At 41.0% G+C, this 19,634-nt stretch overlaps 1 protein-coding gene across 1 annotated transcript; it reads left to right on the plus strand.

Moving 5' to 3' along the window:
* Window positions 1–6,076: 6,076 nt before the first annotated feature.
* TGIF1 (TGFB induced factor homeobox 1) lies at window positions 6,077–17,069 on the plus strand. Its single transcript, XM_074943127.1, has 3 exons — window positions 6,077–6,672; window positions 14,244–14,470; window positions 16,065–17,069. The coding sequence occupies exons 1-3, from the start codon at window positions 6,657–6,659 to the stop codon at window positions 16,626–16,628; spliced, it is 807 nt and encodes a 268-aa protein (XP_074799228.1). The 5' UTR covers window positions 6,077–6,656; the 3' UTR covers window positions 16,629–17,069.
* Window positions 17,070–19,634: the final 2,565 nt, after the last annotated feature.

A 19,634-nucleotide genomic window follows, 5' to 3' on the forward strand; every position in this document is an offset into this window, starting at 1 on the left:
GAAAATGAACACCATCTAGTACAGTTAATTATCCTAAATGAGATTAGACCTATAATTCACTCAACATTTTTAAATTTCACACAAATCTAACAAGATTTCAGTGGAGAAATTACATTTCATAAACCTCCCCCATGGCATCTATGTGGGAGGTTTATGTAAATCTTTCTGTAAATAAATACTATGTTCATAACTGGTTGATTTAAATTATTTAGACTTCCAAAAAGCCTTTGACAAGATCCCACACAAGAGGCTAATAAAGAAGCTAAATAGTCATGGTGGGTGGGAGGCAAAGTATTTTCATAGACCAAGAACTGGCTAAAACCCAGAAAACAAAAAGGAGGATTTCATTAAAAGGTTAATTTTCATCAAGATTCCTTACTAGGTCTTCTGTTACTTAATACATTAAAGATCTAGAAGAGGGGCAAGTAGTAATTCACAGATGAGGAAAAGTTACTTAGGATTAGTTAGGATGAGAGGACTATGAGGAACTCTAGAGAGACCTAAACAAGCTAGCTGAACACCCTGGAAAATGAAATTCAGTGTCGAAAAATACAAAGTAGAACCCAGAGGAAAAATTTTAAACTACTCATTCACCTTGCAGTAAAATTTTTTCAGTACATCAGAAACAGGGAGCGTGCCAATCAGTGGGGCCACTGGATTATTGAAATGCTGAAGGAGCACTCAAGGAAGGTAAGGCCACGGCGGAGAAGCTAAATGAAGTCTTTGCATCAGTCTTCAATGCAGGGGATGCAAGGAGATTCCCACACCTGAGCCATTCTTTTTAGGTGACAAATCTGAGGAACTTTCCCAGATTGAGATGTCAATAGAGGAGATTTTGGAACAAACAAATTAAACAGTAATGTGTCACCAGGACCAGATGGTATCCATGCAAGGTTCAAACTCAAATATGAAATTGCAAAACTATACTGTGGTATGTAACCTATCATTTAAATCAACTTTTATACCAGATGACTGGAGGATAGTGAATGTGACACCAATTTTTTTAAAAAGGTTCCAGATGGGATCCTGACAATTACAGGCCAGTAAGGCGAATTTTAGTACTAGGCAAATTGGTTGAAACTATAGTAAAGAACAGAATTGTCAGATACATAGATGAACATAATTGGTCAGGGAAGAGTCAACATGGCTTTTGTAAAAGGAAATCATGACTCGACAATCTATTATAATTCTGTGGGGGAGGTCAACAAACTTGTGGACAAGAGTAATTGAGTAGATATAGTGTACTTGGACTTTCAGAATGTCTTTGACAAGGTCCCTCATGAAAGGTTCTTAAGCAAAGAAAGCAGTCATAGGATAAGAGGGAAGGATCTCTCCTGGATCAGTAACTGGTTAAAAGACAGGAAGCAAAGGGTAGGAATAGTCAGTCAGTTCTCAGAATGGAGAGAGGTAAATAGTGGTGTCCCCCAGTTACCTGTACTAGAACCCATGCTGTTCAACATATTAATACGATCTGGAAAAAGGGGTAAACAATGAGCTGGCAAAATTTGCAGACAATACAAAATAACTCAAGATAGTTAAGCCCAAAGCAGACTGTGAAGCATTATAAAGAAATCTCACTAAAGTGGGTGACTGGGCAACATAATGGCAGGTGAAATTCAATGCTGATAAATGCAAAGTAATGCATATTGGAAAAGAATCCCAACTATACATACAAAATGATGGGATCTAAACTAACTGTTACCTGATGGCACTGGCCAGCACAGCCATCCATTATACCAGGAGGAGCAAGCTAGATGAGGGGGAGTGAAACTCTATGACTGTGAATCTTATTTCTGTTCCCCTGTTCAGTTATGCCTCCCAGCTAGGGTTGTCAGGCATCCGGTTTTTGACCAGAACATGGGTCGAAAAGGGACCCTGGCTGCTCCAGTCTGCATCGCTAAAAGTCCAGTCAGTGGTGCAGCAGGGCGACGGCAGGCTACCTGCCTGCCCTGGCTCCACATGGCTCCCAAAAGCGGACAGCATGTCCCTGTGCCCCCTAGGCTCAGGGGCAGCCAGGGAGGCTCCACGCACTGCCCCCGCCCCCGAGCGGCCAGGGGCAGCGCACAGAGATTCCTGGCTGTGCCTCCACCTAGGAACCTGCAGGGACATACTGGCCGCTTCCGGGAGCCACTTGAGGTAAGAGCCGCATGCAGCCCGCACCCGCTCCCGTGCCCCAACCGCCTGCCCCAGCCCTGAGCTCCTTCCCACACCCAAACACCCTCCCAGAGTCCACACCACTTTCCGCACTGTGAACCCCTCATCCCCAGCTTGGAGCCCCCTGCTGCACCCCAAACTACTCATCCCCAGCCCCACACACCAGAGCCTGCATCCCCAGCCGGAGCCATTACCCCTGCATACACACCCCAACCCCTGCCCCAGCTCAGAACCCCCTCCTGCACCCAAACTCCATCCCAGAGCCCCCACGCTGCACCTCTTCCCACACTCCAAACCCCTCAGCCCCAAGCCACCTCCTGCACCCCGAACCCCTCATCACCAGAGCCCACACCTCTAGCCAGAGCCCTCAGCCCCCCTGCCCCAGCCCAGAGCCCCCTCCCAGATTCCGAACTCCTTGGCCACACCCTCCATCCCAGAGCCCCCTCCTGCACTCCAAACCCCTCATTCCCTGCCCCACCTCAGAGCCCTCACCCCACAACCCCCTGCCTCCGCCTTGAGCCTCCTCCCACACCCCAAACCCCAGCCTGGTGAAAATGAGTGAGGGTGGGAGTCAGCGAGTGACAGAGGGAGAGGAGATGGAGTGAGTGCGGGTGGGGCCTCATAGAAGCGGCGGGGCAGGGCAAGGCAAGGCAAGGCAAGGGTGTTTGGTTTTCTGAAATCAGAAAGTTTGCAACCCTACTCCCAGCCGAGTTTTTCCTGGACAGCGTCCGCTGACTCCTTAGATGCTTCTGAGCAGCACTAGGCACCATTAGTAATTCTCTGCTCAGGGTCGCCTCTCATTATCTGATTTTTACCCTGACCGCCACTCCTGTCCGTGTTTTCCTCATTTATTGTCCCCAGAAATCACTGGTAATCTGTGCTTAGTTGAGGGAGCAGGCCTTTAGTTGGGTGGCCGAAAGCACCTACAACCCTCTAACTTCTACAACAAAGGAGACGGGGCATCTCAGTAACCATGATAGATACACAACCCTAATTTATCCTCACCAAGTGGCTCTACTTGTTTTTCAAATACTCAAAATGTACAAATTAAGATTTAAACTATTAACATGTAAGTAATTGCAAAGCCAATAAGAAACTAGTGAGTGAGAACTGGCCTGGCTGTTATGTAGCACCTTCTAAAGCAGGGGGTCTCAACCTTTCCAAATTACCACACCCCTTTGAGGAGTCTAATTTGTCTTGCATAGCTCAAGTTTCACCTCACTCAAATACTACTTGCTTACAAAATCAGACATAAAAATACAAGTGTCACAGCCCACTATTACAAAAAAAAAATTCTTACTTTCTCATTTTTACTACAATTATAAAAATAAATCTATTTCAATATATATAGCGTATAGAGCAATATAAACAAATCATTGTCTGTATTAAATTTTAGTTAACTTTGCTAGTGCTTTTTATGTAGCCTGTTGTAAAACTAGGCAAATATCTAGAGGAGTTGATGCACCCCCAGAAGACCTCTGCAAACCCCCTTAATTATATTTTAGGATTATGTGGCAAAAGATGTGCAAAACCCCAGTTGTAAACTCAAATCTGACATCTGGGAGCAGAAAAACATCAAACAAAAAAAATCCCATGAGTCATCACCAGTGCCTCAGAAGCTGTGTTATTTCATTTCAAGTTAAAAATACCCACCCTTCACTGGGTCTTTTTCTTTCAAGCTCTTAGAGGGGGATAACTAACTGAGACATGAACGCTTATAAAGCATCTTGAACTTTAGCTACACACTTATACCTCCCTCACCTGAGCCACAGAATTAGTCAATTAGTATTTTTTTTTAAAGCCACCCACCCACCCCCTGTGGCAAAAAAGCTTTAAAAAAAAAAAAATCTACACAGCTGGTTGGAAAAGGAGCTACATTCCCTCACCCCCTCTCCCCAGCTGGAGCTGCCCAACCCATCTAGTAACACCAGGAGAGTTTTGAGTAGCAGCTGTGTTAGTCTGTATCCGCAAAAAGAAAAGGAGTACTTGTGGCACCTTAGAGACTAACAAATTTATTTGAGCATAAGCTTTCGTGAGCTACATGCATCCGATGAAGTGAGCTGTAGCTCAGAAAAGCTTATGCTCAAATAAATTTGTTAGTCTCCAAGGTGCCACAAGTCCTCCTTTTCTAATTTCGGCTTTGCAAAAGGTAACCCACTCTGTTGTTGCTTTCAACAGAGTTACACAGCATTCCCTCCCCAACCTATGCTCTAATCTGCGCTGCTTGTCTCCTCCCCTACTCTCACTACACTGGCCTAAGCCTCCGTGAGTCAGTATGTCTGGCTGTCGCTAGGCCCTTCCCCACTCACTCACTCGTTGCTCAATCGCTTTCATACAGACACACCGGATATGAGCTACCAATCCCTGTGCCAAACTGCCCTAAGTTACATAAAAGAGAACCACTAAGAAGGCAGCAGCAAACACTAGTGCCTTGTTAACTTAAATTGCTCCAAAGCCACCCGCCCCATTCCGCATATGGCCCTCATTCAGAACGACCCAGCTGTTTTATCTTCAGCGATGGCAGGGTAATTACTCCCCCGAAAAACAGCTACGAGGTGTTTGAGGGCATTTAAAAAATACTATTGCTTCCCTTCCTGCGTCAGATACGAATGGGCTTTTGTGCAGATATATATATATATCTATCACTAGAGGCTGTTGGACCTAAAGTAAAGCCACGGTTCCTGGTCTGTTTCTTTGTGTAATTTAAAACCAGGTTTACTTTTACAACCTAAACCACGAGGAACGCCCCCTCCTTAATTCAAACACTATTACACGGTGTTGAGAGTGAGTGCACAGGGGCTGGCTTGCTTTCCCTGCTAAAGTTCAAGCAGAGATGAGCCTCTTGAATTCCTCGTCTCACATGTTTTATGCGAATGCTTTTATTTGTCCTGATCAAACAAAATCCAATTTTGGAACCGCTGAAGGAAGAGCACAAAGGAACTCCGGGAAAGCAGCCTTTGCTATTTTAGGAGCTGGAGCCAGCTCCCATTTCAGTCAATAGAAAGACCTGGCGGTGGGGGAATGGATCGAGCCCTACAGGAACAACTAGCTCCAATTGCAGCATGTCTCATCTCAGAGTCAGACTCAGAGCAAAATAAACTGTTGCTGGACCACGTGATTACTTAAAGAGGAATGAGTCGAGCTGGTTTTTAAAAACCCACGAGCGAGCGTGTCTCGTTGAAACGCACAGCAAAGCCCATCAAAAAAAAAAAGTGAAAAAAAAAACAAAAAACACCTTTAAAAACCGGTTTAAAATAACCCCAGCAGGAGAGAATCTTCTTTCACTGACAAACCCGAACGAAGGGGGACTTTCTGTGTTGTGTTTGTTCCTCAAAAAATAGTAGGATGGATTGGGGGGAAGAGAGGGAGAAACAACCCCGAGGCCACCAAATCCGTAGGGGCCAAGGGTCTGGATTATTTACCGGATGAGCTGCTAAAGACACGTCGCCCCGCTTCCAGTAAAGGCAGCCACAGCTGGGGCTGGCTGGGACGAGCGAACTGCGGCGCGCTGAATCAGAGCACGCCACGCTGCGGCGCGCCCCGTGATTGAGAAGTTTGAAAGCATGTGAGAATGACAGTGTGTCTCGGGCTGCGGCGTGCCAGGAATTTCGAAACTGCCCCGCAAGCCCATCAGCATCATAACAAGGCGGCTCCAACCATAACAACCCCCGAGCAGAAGAAGGAGCAAAAGAGCCTCTTGGCGTCTTGGGGGGGGGTGGTTCCCCCCCTTTTTTGGTCTGAAACTAGTCCGTGGGGGTGGGGAGGAAGAGCAGGGCTTGTTCAGTGCTATGCTAATCTTTTAAGCGCTCTTTTCTTGCTCTACACTGCTTTTCTTTCTTCTCCATTCTCTTCACCCTAAGGAGTGGGTGGCTCATCCGGCAGCAACAGGAGGAGGCTAAGTCAGGGGCAGCTGTCAAAATCCTCCTCCCCCGCCCCCTTCCCAGTTTAATGATCAAACGCCTGGCTGGGAAGAAAGGCAGGAACCAGGAGGCGCAGAGGCTCTGCCCTGCACTGTCACATCACACGCTCTGTTGTGAGTGTGTGAGAGTATCCCCTCTCTCCCTCCCCTCCGCTGACAACCGTCTCCGCAGCCAGGGAGGAGGAGGAGGCAAAGCGGCTATTGCTCTGTTACTCTCTCACTTACTCATTGCTGAAAGGTGGGCGGAGGGTACCTTTCCCCCTGGTGCCTTTTCTCACGTTGACAAGCTGGGGCCCAGCACCGGAGGGGGGGGGAAGAACAAAGACAGAAGAGGAGGGAAAGCACTAAATCCGGACCAAACATCCCAGGCAGAAGGAAGCTGTCAGCTGGCGGTGACACAACACACAGCCCATTGAAGCGCCCTGGTTAGCAGCCACGGCTGGGAAGGGAGCCCTCTGCCCGCCTTCCAAGTTGCAAAGCGGGGATTGCTCCGCACGCAGGAAAAGGCAACTTGATTTGTGCGTGCGGTGCCCGTTGGGTAGCAAGCCTCGCCAGCTGGTGCGGTCCGCGGCTCGAGACCACGATGAAAAGTAAAAAAGGTAGGGAGGGGTGCGTGCGTACGAGGGTGAGAGAGACAGAGTGATCTGATTCCTCAGCGTGCTGTGGCGAAACCTGGATGGGAAAGTGAAAAGCATGTTGCTTTCGCCATTTGGAAATAACAGGCGTGTGGTTTAAACTTCACTGCAGTTTGATTTGGCTTATTAAATAAAGTGGAACCGGTTTTCTTCTCTCACCCCCCCGCTTTTTTTCTTTCTAAGCTGGTCCCTTTCCTCTTTGTTGAGCTCATGTCTGAAATGGCAGTTGATAATGTTTCACTTCCAGACAAAACACGAGGGGCTGTTTGGACGCTGCTTTCTTTCCATGCTGCTTGGCTCCCTGTCAAAAACCTGGTCAACTGCCTGCCTGCTTTGTCCCCAACAAAGTTTTATTTTCGCTTTTTTTTTTTAACAGCCTTTTTCTTCCCTCTTTCCTCCTCACTCTAATTTCCCCAGTCCGGTCCCCAAGGACGGGACTGGAATTGTTTTCACAACTTTAAAAAACAAATCCCAACCCAAATACAACTCTCTGAGCAATGCAGTCTGAACAACGGGGTGGCAGGAGCTCTTTGTTTGCGAGTTAGCGTGGGGAAAGGGGACAAAAGCGAGGGGCTGTAGGAGAATTTAAAGTGAGTTTTTTTAATCGATCTGCAAATTTATCTGCAGCCTTTTGATCAAAGACTTTTCTTTCTTTCTTTCTTTTTTGGAAAAGACTAAAAGTAAAGTGATTTAAAAACTTACCCACCACGTGGCGGGGAAGCAGCAAAAAAGACGTTTGAAAAACTTTTCATTGGTGTTACTTACGTAATTACCACTTGGACAGACTTTATAATCAAGGGATTGTCAGTATTTCCATCTGTAGTCCTCTGAGTATCTTGAAAACTTAAACGTGGCTGCGAAGAATTGGAAAACATTTTAAAAATTTGTTAGTCTCCAAGGTGCCACAAGTACTCCTTTTCATTTTAAAAACGTGGCTGCTGTTAAAAAAAACATTTCGGATGTTTGTTTCCTCGTCAGTTCCCCCTCTTCTCATTTTTAAGGGCTAATCAGTCATGTAGATTAATGATTTTTTTCTATTTAAAGACCTTTAAAATACCCAAGATACTGAGAGTTTAAAAAGGAGCACTGCGCATGTTTACTACTCTAGAGCAGTGGTGTTTTTCCTACTACAGGCTCTTGTGGTTCAAGAGTACAGAAATCTACTTCATTGTTAATGTTCCTGGAGCCATCAGAGTATGTGTTTATATACACCTATTAAGCACCTTCTGAATTCTTGGTGTATAATTTAAGATGTGCTCTAATATAGTTTGTAGTTCTCATAAGTAATCTTGGACTATACTGATTTAAAACAAAACATACAAAGGAAATTCAGCCCCAAAGGCAAAGTTTAGACAACAATCAGTGCGGGTCCTGTTTACACTCTCAAAAAAGCAAGGAATTCAGAGTTAAAACCGAAACTTTGTATTTATATAACCCACCCTCCCTGCCAAATATTTCAGTGTTCTCCTAACTGGAGTGATTTTAGATAACAACACGTGTTGCATACCAAGCCCAGCCCTCTGTACCTAGAGACAGTTACAGCCTTGACTCTAGATTTTCCCATTTTTGTAGATTTGTTCAGATTGTTACGGTTACTGGAGGTATATGGTTTTACTGAATTATTTAGACTAGTTATTTTTAGAACATTCCTGTGCTCCCTATTTGCACAGTAGTGGTGATGAGTTGGCTTCCTGTCTGCTGCTGCTTCCATTGTTCAGATTCCTCTCCCGGAGGGCAGCTACTGGTTGTCTAAATACCAACTTCACACACTTCCAACTCTTATTGTCATCTCCCTCCAAACTAAATATGTGTGAAAAATGCTGACGAGGTTACCATGTCTGCCTATGTATTTCTCTCAGTGTGTAATCTGCCTTGTGATTTGGGAGTTCTGCACTGCAACAATGAAAGGCGGCATGTGGGAAGGCAAACCTTTGAGACAGAAGACCATTGGTTTAGAGTTTATGTGGCAGAAATTAGGAAGTGAGAAGAAACTTACAGATGCATGGAAACTTTTCAAGGAAGTTAGGACAATGATTTCTGTTGGTTTTTTTTTAATTAAAGGTTGGGCTTGCAGTTTGCATTTGTGGCCTGTATTTTGATACTCAAGTTTCAGAGCATGACCTGATTTCAGATTTCTTTCTTGTCTAAAAAAAATTAAAATTTGTTTTCTATAGTTACAGCCAAGTTTGCCTACTCTGTGAAACCAGTAAAGCTCAAGCAACTCAGAGGAAAGAAAACTGGTTCTTCCACTTGTAAAATCACATTTAAAGAAAAAGGAAAACTTTTCTAATTTTCTGCTATGGAAAATTCCCTTACACATCCCCATAGCTCCTGTGTCTGATCTGGTTAATTATCAATACTATTTAACCTGATTTTTAAAAAAAAAGATTCACAAACCTTTAACTAAAGTTCTTTTCCAAATTGGTATATCTTAAGTTAAATCCCTTAAACCTCTTCCGTGGGTGGCAAAAGTTTATTTCTTAAATAATAAAAATTATCAGGGTACACTTACTCTATAGGCTGGTATGTTTTTACATATTAATGACATATTCATACCATCTGTTATTTCTGGCCTAGCCAGTTATTTCCATGTTCTTTGTGGTGTACCTGTTAAGTCCTAAAGACTATATGAAGTTAGGTAGCCCCTACCTATACTAGCTTCCTTTTAACCATCCTCACTTATCTTTATTAAAGGTCACAAACATACATACATATATATATACTTTGTTTTAGCTCATCATCACCTATCTAGGCTAACAGTCTCAAACATATGTATGCTAACTTGTATTAGCTCAGCATCCAGGATGTGGCCTGCAGGTTCCTTGCATTACAGCCAGAAATACTCTTAATACAAATTTATAATCCTATTATAAAACAAATAATCAAACCCATAAGAAAAAATATATTAGCAGGCAGGCTAGCCCCTATAGGCTATGCTTGCTAGTTAGCTATTGTAGTCTCCAATCCTGCAAAGATATAGCCCTGTTGAAGATTATGCATGTGTAGTCCTAGTGAAGTCAATTACAGGAAGATTGGGGGCTTTTTAGATTGGAAATAATATCTAGATATATACATGTAAAACCCAACCAAAGAAATTCACAGAAACATAAAAATTGAGCTAGATTATCCATGAGCTGATCTAATCTATTCCTTCTGCCAAAGGAGACTGTGCCTTGCAGTATACTTGTTCAGTTTCAAGTGATTCAAACAATTGGTTTCTACCAGTTCTCTTGTGAAGCTCTGCCATAATACAAGAGGATATTTTTACTGATATTCAGCCTAAATTTTAATTTTCTTAACTTCATTCCATTTCTCCTAGTTAAGGCCCCAATCCATCCCAAATAATTCTTTCTCCTTTTTTGTGTTCATACGTTATAAGTACTGATAGTTTTTTCCATATCAACTTTAGTTATCATTTTGCAAAACTATGCACATAATTATTTTTCCCTCATCAGATTTATGCCTCCAGGCCTTTAAACCAGGAAGCTTTAACTGAATTCTTTCCTGTTATTTAGTATCATCCAGATATTGAGGTGCTCAGAATTTTATGCAGTGTTCAAGGCATGATCTCCCTAGCAGTGAACAAGAAAGGGACCTAGGAACTCTTTGGCCTGTGATGTGATGCAACACAGTATGTTAAATTCTCTACATGCTGCAAGACTAGAAGTTGGGTGCAGGTAAATCAATTCACATTATAGAAAAGAGAGGGGGCCTGCTGATCCTACAACCTTTAGGAATAGTCCTCACTGAAATCAGTGAAACTATTTTTGTATGAATAAGGACTGCTTATCTGAGTAAAGCTTATAGAATTAGAGTCAGGGTCACTTCTTAGGTCCAGTTTACATACAGTGCATCAGTTCAGTTTAAGTAGTGCAAAACACTCTGTAGACATTCTTGCATTAGTTTAAGAGGGGCTTATTTTAGTTTAAACATATAATCAACTGAAGCTAACTTGTAAAAGCCTGATTTAAACAGAAATAAGTGTCCACAAAGCCTTTTATACCAGTATAACAGAATCAGTTTAAAATTCACAACTTAAAAATAAAATGGAGGTATTCTGCATGTAGAGAAGCCCTTATTCTGGAGTTGTAAATAACAGTAAATGGTCCAGACATGGAGCTTAGGTGGGAAGCCTTTCAACTGTGCCCTGCTAAAGAGGAAACCAAAAGCATATAGTCTGATTACTAACAAGAAGGAAAAACAAAGCTGAGTTGCAATCAGCGTGAATGTTCTAATGAAAACAGAGGTTTGACAGCAACAACGTGGCTTCTGCTCTAGTAGAGTATCAGCTGAGGTTGTATGAGATCTACAGCCTTAACTTCCTGTTGCTACAGCTTCTGCACATGCCGTTGGAGATGTTTGTTAAAGGTTCAGAGGTCTGGGGCTCTTTTATTTAAATGAGCTCATTTGAATGAGAAGCTGCAATGCCGTTTGTTCCTGTTTAACCAAAACCTGTTTTGTGTCATAAAATTGAGGGAACACGGCACACTAAGGAAGCAGCTCAAAGGGCAGACTCCAGTGTTGTTTCATATCTTTTTTCATTGCTGCGTTACAGTTAGGAAACTTAACAGTTGTTTGAAGGGCATCTTTATTTTATTATTTTTTTTAAAAAAGAAATGTGATCTCAGAAAGATTGCATTTGCAACAAATATTTTTGGTGGTTGGTTTTTTGGGTAAATCTTTATGTCAAATTTTAGCAGCGGGGTAAAGAACAATGGTTCCAAACCTAAATCTTTGTTATCAAAGCAGAGCTCTGGTCTTACTGTTTAGAAAGAAGCTTTGCATGGAATGTTTACTTAACCTAGAGAGTTTAATCTCAAATGATTTTTATATAACCGCACTTATGAATGTAAATTTACTCTTGTGAGGAGGAACACTGGCTGCAACTCCTTGGTTCCTACTTTCCATAGCTGTGCCTTCAGCTCCTTCATTTCTGCTTTTCACTATTGTCTTTTCTGTCTCCCAAGGTCTCTGTTTTGATAAGTGGCTCTGTAGTCTAATGTTTTATTATCCTCTTAAAAAAATCAGTGCAGCAACATTTTTAATCTGCCCCAAGCAAAGACAGCAATGTTTGGAACATTAGGTAAATTCATAGATTCCAAGGCCAAAAGGGACTATTATGATCATCTGTTCAGACCTTCTGCATAGCACAGGCCATAAAACTTCCCCCAAAATAATTCCTAGAGCAGATCTTTTAGAAAAGCATCCAATCTTGATTTAAAAATTGTCAGGGGATGGAGAATCCACCACAACCCTTGGTAAATTGCGCCAATGGTTAATACTCTCACTGTTAAACATTTAAAAACGCCTTATTTCCAGTCTGAATTTGTGTAGCTTCAACTTCAAGTCATGGAATTGTGCTATACCTTTCTCTGAATTCTGTAAACTAATTTTAGCTAGTCATATGTCTACTTTACAGTTAGTGAACTGCTGTGTTGAGCCATCATAACGTACTTTTCAAGCAAAGTAATATTTTAATGTAAAGCTACTAGGGTCCTGATAGATTTCCACCCCGCCGCCCTTGAAAATACCACATACATGCACTAAGAACTAAATCAAATATACAATTCAGAATTTATCGTGAGTTGGTTATTTAAATTGCCTGTCATTGTTTTTGTTCCCTGACTGGATAACTTATGTAACTAAGCATCATAGGGCAAATTGTATATTCAACTGTAACATTCAGAGTGTTGGTTAGTTACATAAATCATCCAGACAGGAAACAGAAACATTACCCCACAAGTTACTTAAGTAACCACCACAGACTGAATTGTGAATATTCACAGAGTATTAACAAAAAAATTCCCTGGATAAATCTGAATAATTGCAAATGACAAATTCAAGAATACTGTGAGTTGCTCATGACTAGAGATAAGGCAAAACTTCAAATGCTTAACTCTGTCACACTGCATTTGTGCATTTCATAGGTATCTGTGAAAGTACTATGCAAAAACTCACAATTAGTTCTCTCTTTTGGGTCTGACATCAATTCCCATTAAATCTTTAAGTATGACCATAAATGTAGAGTTTCATAGTTGTATTTTTTCACAGGCATAGCTTCCATTTTAATAGAACTGATCTTTTTTTCTAGTTTAAGTATTAGTTTTGAAATTTGGACAGCTGCCCATATGAAGCCTTTCTGCCTGGTGTTTAACTTTGCTTGCTATTACAAAAGTGAAAGTTTCTTCTCATTTTTAAATGAAATGGATGTTCAAACTAACTTAAAAGTGATTTAGGGCCTCATTTTCCTTTTGTCATTTCTAGAAAATGCTTTTGAAACCTACTGTGAATCAAAAAAACTTCTGAACTGTGCTAGCTGAATCTAATGGTATCTGTGATTTAGATTTATATATGGTTTGTAAGATTCCTAAAATTTCTGGTGGGATTAAAGTACTTAAAGCCAAAGCAAAGTTTCCTTTGTGGACTTCAGTGCTATTTGTTTTGTTTCCTCGGTCACACTGTACACTTTACTAAAAGAGCAGAATTGCAGCCCGTTGTTCAGCCACAGAATATGAAGTATTTGATTGTTCACATATTGTAGTTCCAAATTATTAGTAATATGGTTTACTGCATTAATTATAGAAGACAGGGACTAAATGAGATATTGAAATAAATTCCTTCTCTGTGGGAGAAAAATGTGCAGTAAAACTGTAAATCTAGAGTCCTTGCAGTAAACATATGTCAAAATCTGAATAAGTACACTACTTGAAGTGTGAGGAAAACTATAAGGTTCAAAGCATAGGTAATTAGGGCAAAGTTGAAGTGTGGCATGTTCTTCAGAAAAATAAATGATAGCAATTCTATACTACCTTGTGGCACTATTTAGGCACTTACTGTTACCTTGCTGTACACTTTTTCCTCAGTGAGTGAATTTTGTGTCACTTTAGAAGAACCAGCCACAACTTGCTTTCTGTTCTTTTCCTGTGCCATTCATTTGTATTAATAATTCTGGAAAGCGCTGTTAACATTTTAAACCTATAAAGCTATCCTTAATCAGAAGGAGAAGCACCAGCATGTTAAATTGTAATTCAATACAGCCAAGGTTTAGGTTGGGTGTATGTTTTGAAATTCTTTTCTATTGGCTTTTTGCCTAGCCATGAACAGCCTTGAAGAAAAAAGATTGTTGGAGGCATACCACAGTAGCACCCTTTGCTGACCAACATTTGGCATGATATTGGCATCAGATGGAAGTTGCTTACTGCATATGACCAAATAAAAGGTTGCTAAGGGAACCAGTAAATGAGGTTGTGTGGAGAAGTGTCCCCTAGGAATAGGTAGTTGGTGCTACTTTTGTTACAGTATACATCCTCTAAACATGAGGCCTGGTTTGACTCACAATAAAGGCACACGACATCTGAACTGGCAAGGAATTGTCCACTTGTTAATGCTTCATAAATTAAAAAATAATTTATTTGTTTACATATAATTATATATTTTTAAATTAGGAAGCAGAGAGAGAGGTGTTGAAGTGAAAAATGCTGCAATAAGAAGTGTATTGAATTGAAGTGACTATTCTCACCTTTTTATTACTGTAGGTGTAGCTGCAATATCTGGCAGTGAGACGGAAGATGATGACACCATGGATGTCCCACTGGATCTTTCCTCTTCCACTGCGTCAGGCAAACGGAGGAGACGTGGTAACCTGCCCAAGGAGTCAGTGCAGATTCTTCGGGACTGGCTGTATGAGCACCGATACAATGCCTATCCATCAGAACAAGAAAAAGCAGTGTTGTCCCGACAAACACACCTTTCTACACTACAGGTATTTTTAAAAGCTCCAATTAAAATAAAAATGAGCCTTTGTTTTCACTTCTGAAGTTACCCACTCTCTAGTCTCTCTAAAAATGTCCATATTACAGATGTCATTTTCTTTATATGTTGTTGCTGTTTGTGTTGTGGTAGCACCCACAGGCACTGACTAGGATTAGGACCCTGTTGTTCTAGGTAGTGTATGAACACAATCTTACAGATGATGTCCCTGATACATGCTTAATTTTGCACATTGTGACTAAAGTGACTTCAGTGGGTCTACAGACAGTGCATGAAGTTAAGCATGCGCATTAGTCTTTCTAGGATTAGGATCTAAAAGACACTTTGCGTACAAGCAAAGTGATCAGGGTGATAAGCACATGTATAAGCAGTATAATTTTCTTTACGCTATTCAAATGGTGACTTTGGGCCTAATCCTACACTTGAGTATATGTAACTTTTATTTATATGAGTCTTCATGATTCATAAAGTCAGTGGGACAATTCACATGGGTAAAGCTATTCATATGCATGAGTGTTTGCAGGATGAAGCCCTTATTTGGGAATTGTGAGTCAGGAAATTTGGGTTTTATTCCACCACTGAAACATGTGTGACTCTGGGCATTTCACTTAGCCTTTCTGTGCCTCTCTTTCCTCCATTGTAATATGGGCATAACCTCATAGGAAAGCTGAGAGACTTTAGGGCTTGTCTACATTAGCGAGTTTACAGTGGCACAACTGTACTGATGCAGCTGCACCACTGTAAAATCGCTAATGTAGCCTGTCTCCTGCCAGGAGAGCGCTGTCCACACCGGTGCTTCTGTTGGTGTAACTTACGTCACTCCGGGGTGTTTTTTCACAGCCCTGAGCGACATAAGTTATACCAACAAAAGAGAGAGTCTAGACAAGCCCTTAGTGCATGAATGCTTGTGCATTTTAAAATCTTTGGATGGAAGGTCATGTAGGATTGCAAAGTATTATTATTAGTGGTAAATTTTATTTTTTTTATCTTTATAGAGCAGTATTTTGATATAAATGTTGCAATTAGGCAAGTAAAATTTCTTTAATATAACATTGTGAGGAAAAACTACTTTATATAGAAGTACTTAAAAAAAAAAAAAGACGTTAAGTCATCTGTTATTGCCCAGGAAACTGGTTTGATATTTAAACAAGGATGCATTTCAATGAGGTAATTCATGTTATGTCTGTTGACACAGTCAGTTGAGCAGGAAAAATCAGTAACTGTTTGTGGGAGGAGTGGCTCTTTTAATAGAGAAAAGGTTTTCCTGTTGTTAATTAACCTAAATGCAGAGAACAATAGGTAATAGGTTAATATATGTTCAGAGTTAAAAGCTAAACCTTTCACTTCAGGCTAGCAGTCTTCTTTTTTTTTTTTTTTTTTTTTTGCAAGGGAGAGAGGAGTTGGGGGTAGAAGAAGAAAGAAGAGAGAGGTTTTTACTAGATGTGTCAGAACTTGTCGATCAGTCTCTTTTGTTGTAGAGTTAAGGAAACTGCTTGGAGGGATTCATTAATCTAATTGAAAGACTCTACTGGCATGTAGTGCGGAAGTGAATGAAGGTAGAAATTAAGATATCATTATGTTCCCAGGTCTGCAACTGGTTTATCAATGCACGCCGCAGGCTTTTACCTGACATGCTGAGGAAGGATGGCAAGGATCCAAATCAATTCACTATCTCACGAAGAGGGACCAAGATTTCTGAAGGCAACCCAGTGGAGTCTTCCACAGGCACAAAAAACTACATTCCACTGTTAGAAGAGAACTCATTTCTTTCTGGTACCACAGGACTAAACAAGGCTGTCTCTTCTAAACCTTCTTCCCCAGGATCTGTTTTGGCTCGACCTTCAGTGATTTGCCATACCACTGTAACTGCATTGAAAGATGCCCCTTTCCTTTTGTGCCAGTCAACTGGTGTAGGCCCGACCACCGACCTGCAGCAGACATCAGCTAGCAGATTCACAGACAACTCTCTTGCATACCACGAGGATGCTTCTAAACTGGGACCTAGTACAAATACACAAAGTGGCCTTTTCAACACTCCTCCTCCTACCCCACCAGACCTCAACCAAGATTTTAGTGGATTTCAGCTTCTGGTGGATGTTGCACTGAAAAGGGCAGCAGAGATGGAGTTGCAGGCAAAACTCATGGCCTAATTCCCCCTTTTTTTTTCAGGCAGGAATTTAACAAATATGTGATTATTGCTGCCCATGTGATATCAAAAGACTAACTGCATTTTTTATTATTATTATTAATCTTATTTGCACAAGGGATTGCTGAAATGAAGCTTCCTGTCACTGAGGTGGTCTTCAGTGAAATATGGTCATTCCAAGAATTATAAACTTAAAGCTACTGTAGAAACAAAGGGTGTTTTTGTTTGTTTGTTTGTTTTTATGTTTCTTAGTAGGTTTTTCATAATGTGAGATGGTTCCCAAGATCATGTGATTTTTGTTTTCGTTTCTTTCAGACTGTGCAATATCTAGTAATGATGTAGACTTCTTATCATTCCTGTGTGGAACAGAATATACCGACATGCTGTCTAAAACAAATGTTCAATTTTTTTAAACAATATGAATCTGGATGATTATGCTTTTTTTCCACGATGTAATAAAATATTTTCTTTAAAAATGGATGCATACAGTGTGTTTTGTTGAACAGGAGCTTCACAGGGGACACCAAGTTGTGCTCCAAATATAACCAAAATAGAAAGAAGCCAGCATGAGCTTGAAAAGGATGCCTTCTCTCTGTGTCGATCAGAGACCTGCACTAGCAAATTACAAAGTTGTTGTAAAAAGGATGTTTACAGGGATGAGGTGGACCAGAGCTACCTGACAGTGTCCTCTTGGGCTGAGCTTTTCAAAGGAGCCAAAGGGAGTTATGTGCCCAACTCCCATTGACTTTCAGTGAGATTTGGGCACCTCTCTCTTCCTTAGAAATCCCTTAAAAATCCCAGCCTCATTCCTTAAATATTACTGAATTGATGTACATTGACAGCTCAGGGGAGAACATTGTCTTGACGGTGAACTGAAAAGAGTAGACCAGTTGCCTTTGGGCTCTTCACTGGTCTTTTGTGATGTACGGAGAAGGCCTCAGAATTTTTTTCCTGCTTCTTTTCTTACACCAGTAATGTCAGGGGGTTGATTTGCCTGTTTTTTCTGGTAGACTGGAGTGGGATAGACATCACAATAAGTTGAAATCTGACGTGCAATTTTCCCAGCCTGGAAGTGAGATATGAGGGATAAAATTTTCAAAAAGTCCGAGGCTATGGGCTCGTGCTGAGGCACCTTTCTGCTTAGGTGCTTAGTAGAATTTACGAAAGCTCTTAAGTGAGTGAGGAACTTAGGATCTTTTGTAAAATCACACAAGGTGCCTAAATATCTTTGAAAATATGTCTGAAGTCACTTCTGAAAATGGGCCTTAAGCTTCTAAATCACTTACCCGTTTCTAAAAAAAATTTACCCTAAGAGCTGCAGCTTGGATTTCAGTCTATTTGAATGTCGCTACCCAACTCCAGTCCTCCAGCTACAAAATCAACCCCCGCCTTCCTCTGAAAAATCAGTTCCCTAATGATTTTACAGTGTTTTGGGGGTATGTCAAGGGGAGGGTCATTCAGGACATCTTTATATAAGTAAAAACAATTTTTTTTTCTTTTGGTGCATTGCAGTAGACTTCAATCCTTTGGAGATAATAGACAGGTCTATATCCTCCTGAGTATTCTTTGGCTGGAAGTCTGGAACTCTTAAAAGATTTAAACTTCATTGCTGCTTTAGATTTATTTATTCTGCCCATCTCTTGCTCTCCATTCACTTCCATGTTAGGGGTTACATGTGCTGCACTTTTTAAAAACAAATTCAGTGGTCAGGCGACTCTTTTGGTTGAAAATATGACACTCCAAGGTCATCTCGTATGTTGTATATTTAGAAAATACTAACTATATTTGAAGGAAAATAGAAGTATTTTGTATATAGGTAAAACTTGTAACTTTTTTTGAGCATAGGCAGACATAGCTGTAGGCACCAGGGAGAATGTACCTTGTTTTCACAGAAGAAGCATTTTCAGGTTCAGAAACTTTCTACACTGTTGTTATTTCCCAGCCTGTCTAGACACAGTTCTTTCTCCTTTGTGCTGTTTTTATTGGAATACCTATACAAAATGTTTAATTCCAGTTTTATAACTACCTGTAAATATATATCATAAGTATACTTCTTCATAAGTGTGAGGTTGACTCTCAGAAGGAAAAATCTGGTCATAGATTGTAAGGCCAGAGGAGTGATCATGTAATCTGACCTCCTGTATAACATAGGTCATAGAACTTCCCTGAAATAATTTCTAGGACGTATCTTTTGGAAAAACATCCAATCTTGATTTAAAAATAGGCAGTGATGGAGAATCCACCACAATGCTTGGTAAATTCCAATGGTTAATTATCCTCTCTCTTTAAAAAAAGTACACCTTTATTTCCAGTCTGAATTTGTCTAGCATCAACACCCCACCATTTCTCTGCTAGATCAATGAGTCCATTATTATATATTTGTTCCCTGTGTAGGTACTTACAGATTGTAATCAAGTCACTCCTTAACCTTCTCTTTTTTAAGATATATAGACTCAAAGAGCTCAATCTATCTCTATAAGGCATGTAGTCTAATCCTTTAACCATTCTCTTGGCTTTTTCTGAACCCTCTCCAATTTAGCAACATCCTTCTTGAATTGTGGGCACCAGAACTGGACACAGTATTACAGTATTCCACTGAATGCATCCGATGAAGTGAGCTGTAGCTCACGAAAGCTTATGTTCAAATAAATTTGTTAGTCTCTAAGGTGCCACAAGTACTCCTGTTCTTTTGGCAGATACAGACTAACACGGCTGCTACTCTGAAACCAGTATTGCAGTAGTGGTTGCACTAGTGCCAAATATTGAGGTAAAATATCCTCTCTACTCCTACTTGAGATTCCCCTGTTTATGCATCCTAGAATTGCATTACCTCATGTTCAGCCACCAGGACCCCCAAATCAATAAGGGAGGAATTGTTTTACATTCTCCTGTGGTATGGGTATTGTCTGAAATGATGCTAGAGGCTAATTACTTTGATGATCTTTGCTTTGAAGTTTTATGTAACATACAAGAGGGAGATGGAGTTTGCTGCTAACTATCCTGACTCACA

The sequence above is a fragment of the Natator depressus genome, chromosome 2 (genome assembly GCF_965152275.1).
Source record: "Natator depressus isolate rNatDep1 chromosome 2, rNatDep2.hap1, whole genome shotgun sequence".
NCBI classification, from domain to species: Eukaryota; Metazoa; Chordata; order Testudines; family Cheloniidae; genus Natator; species Natator depressus.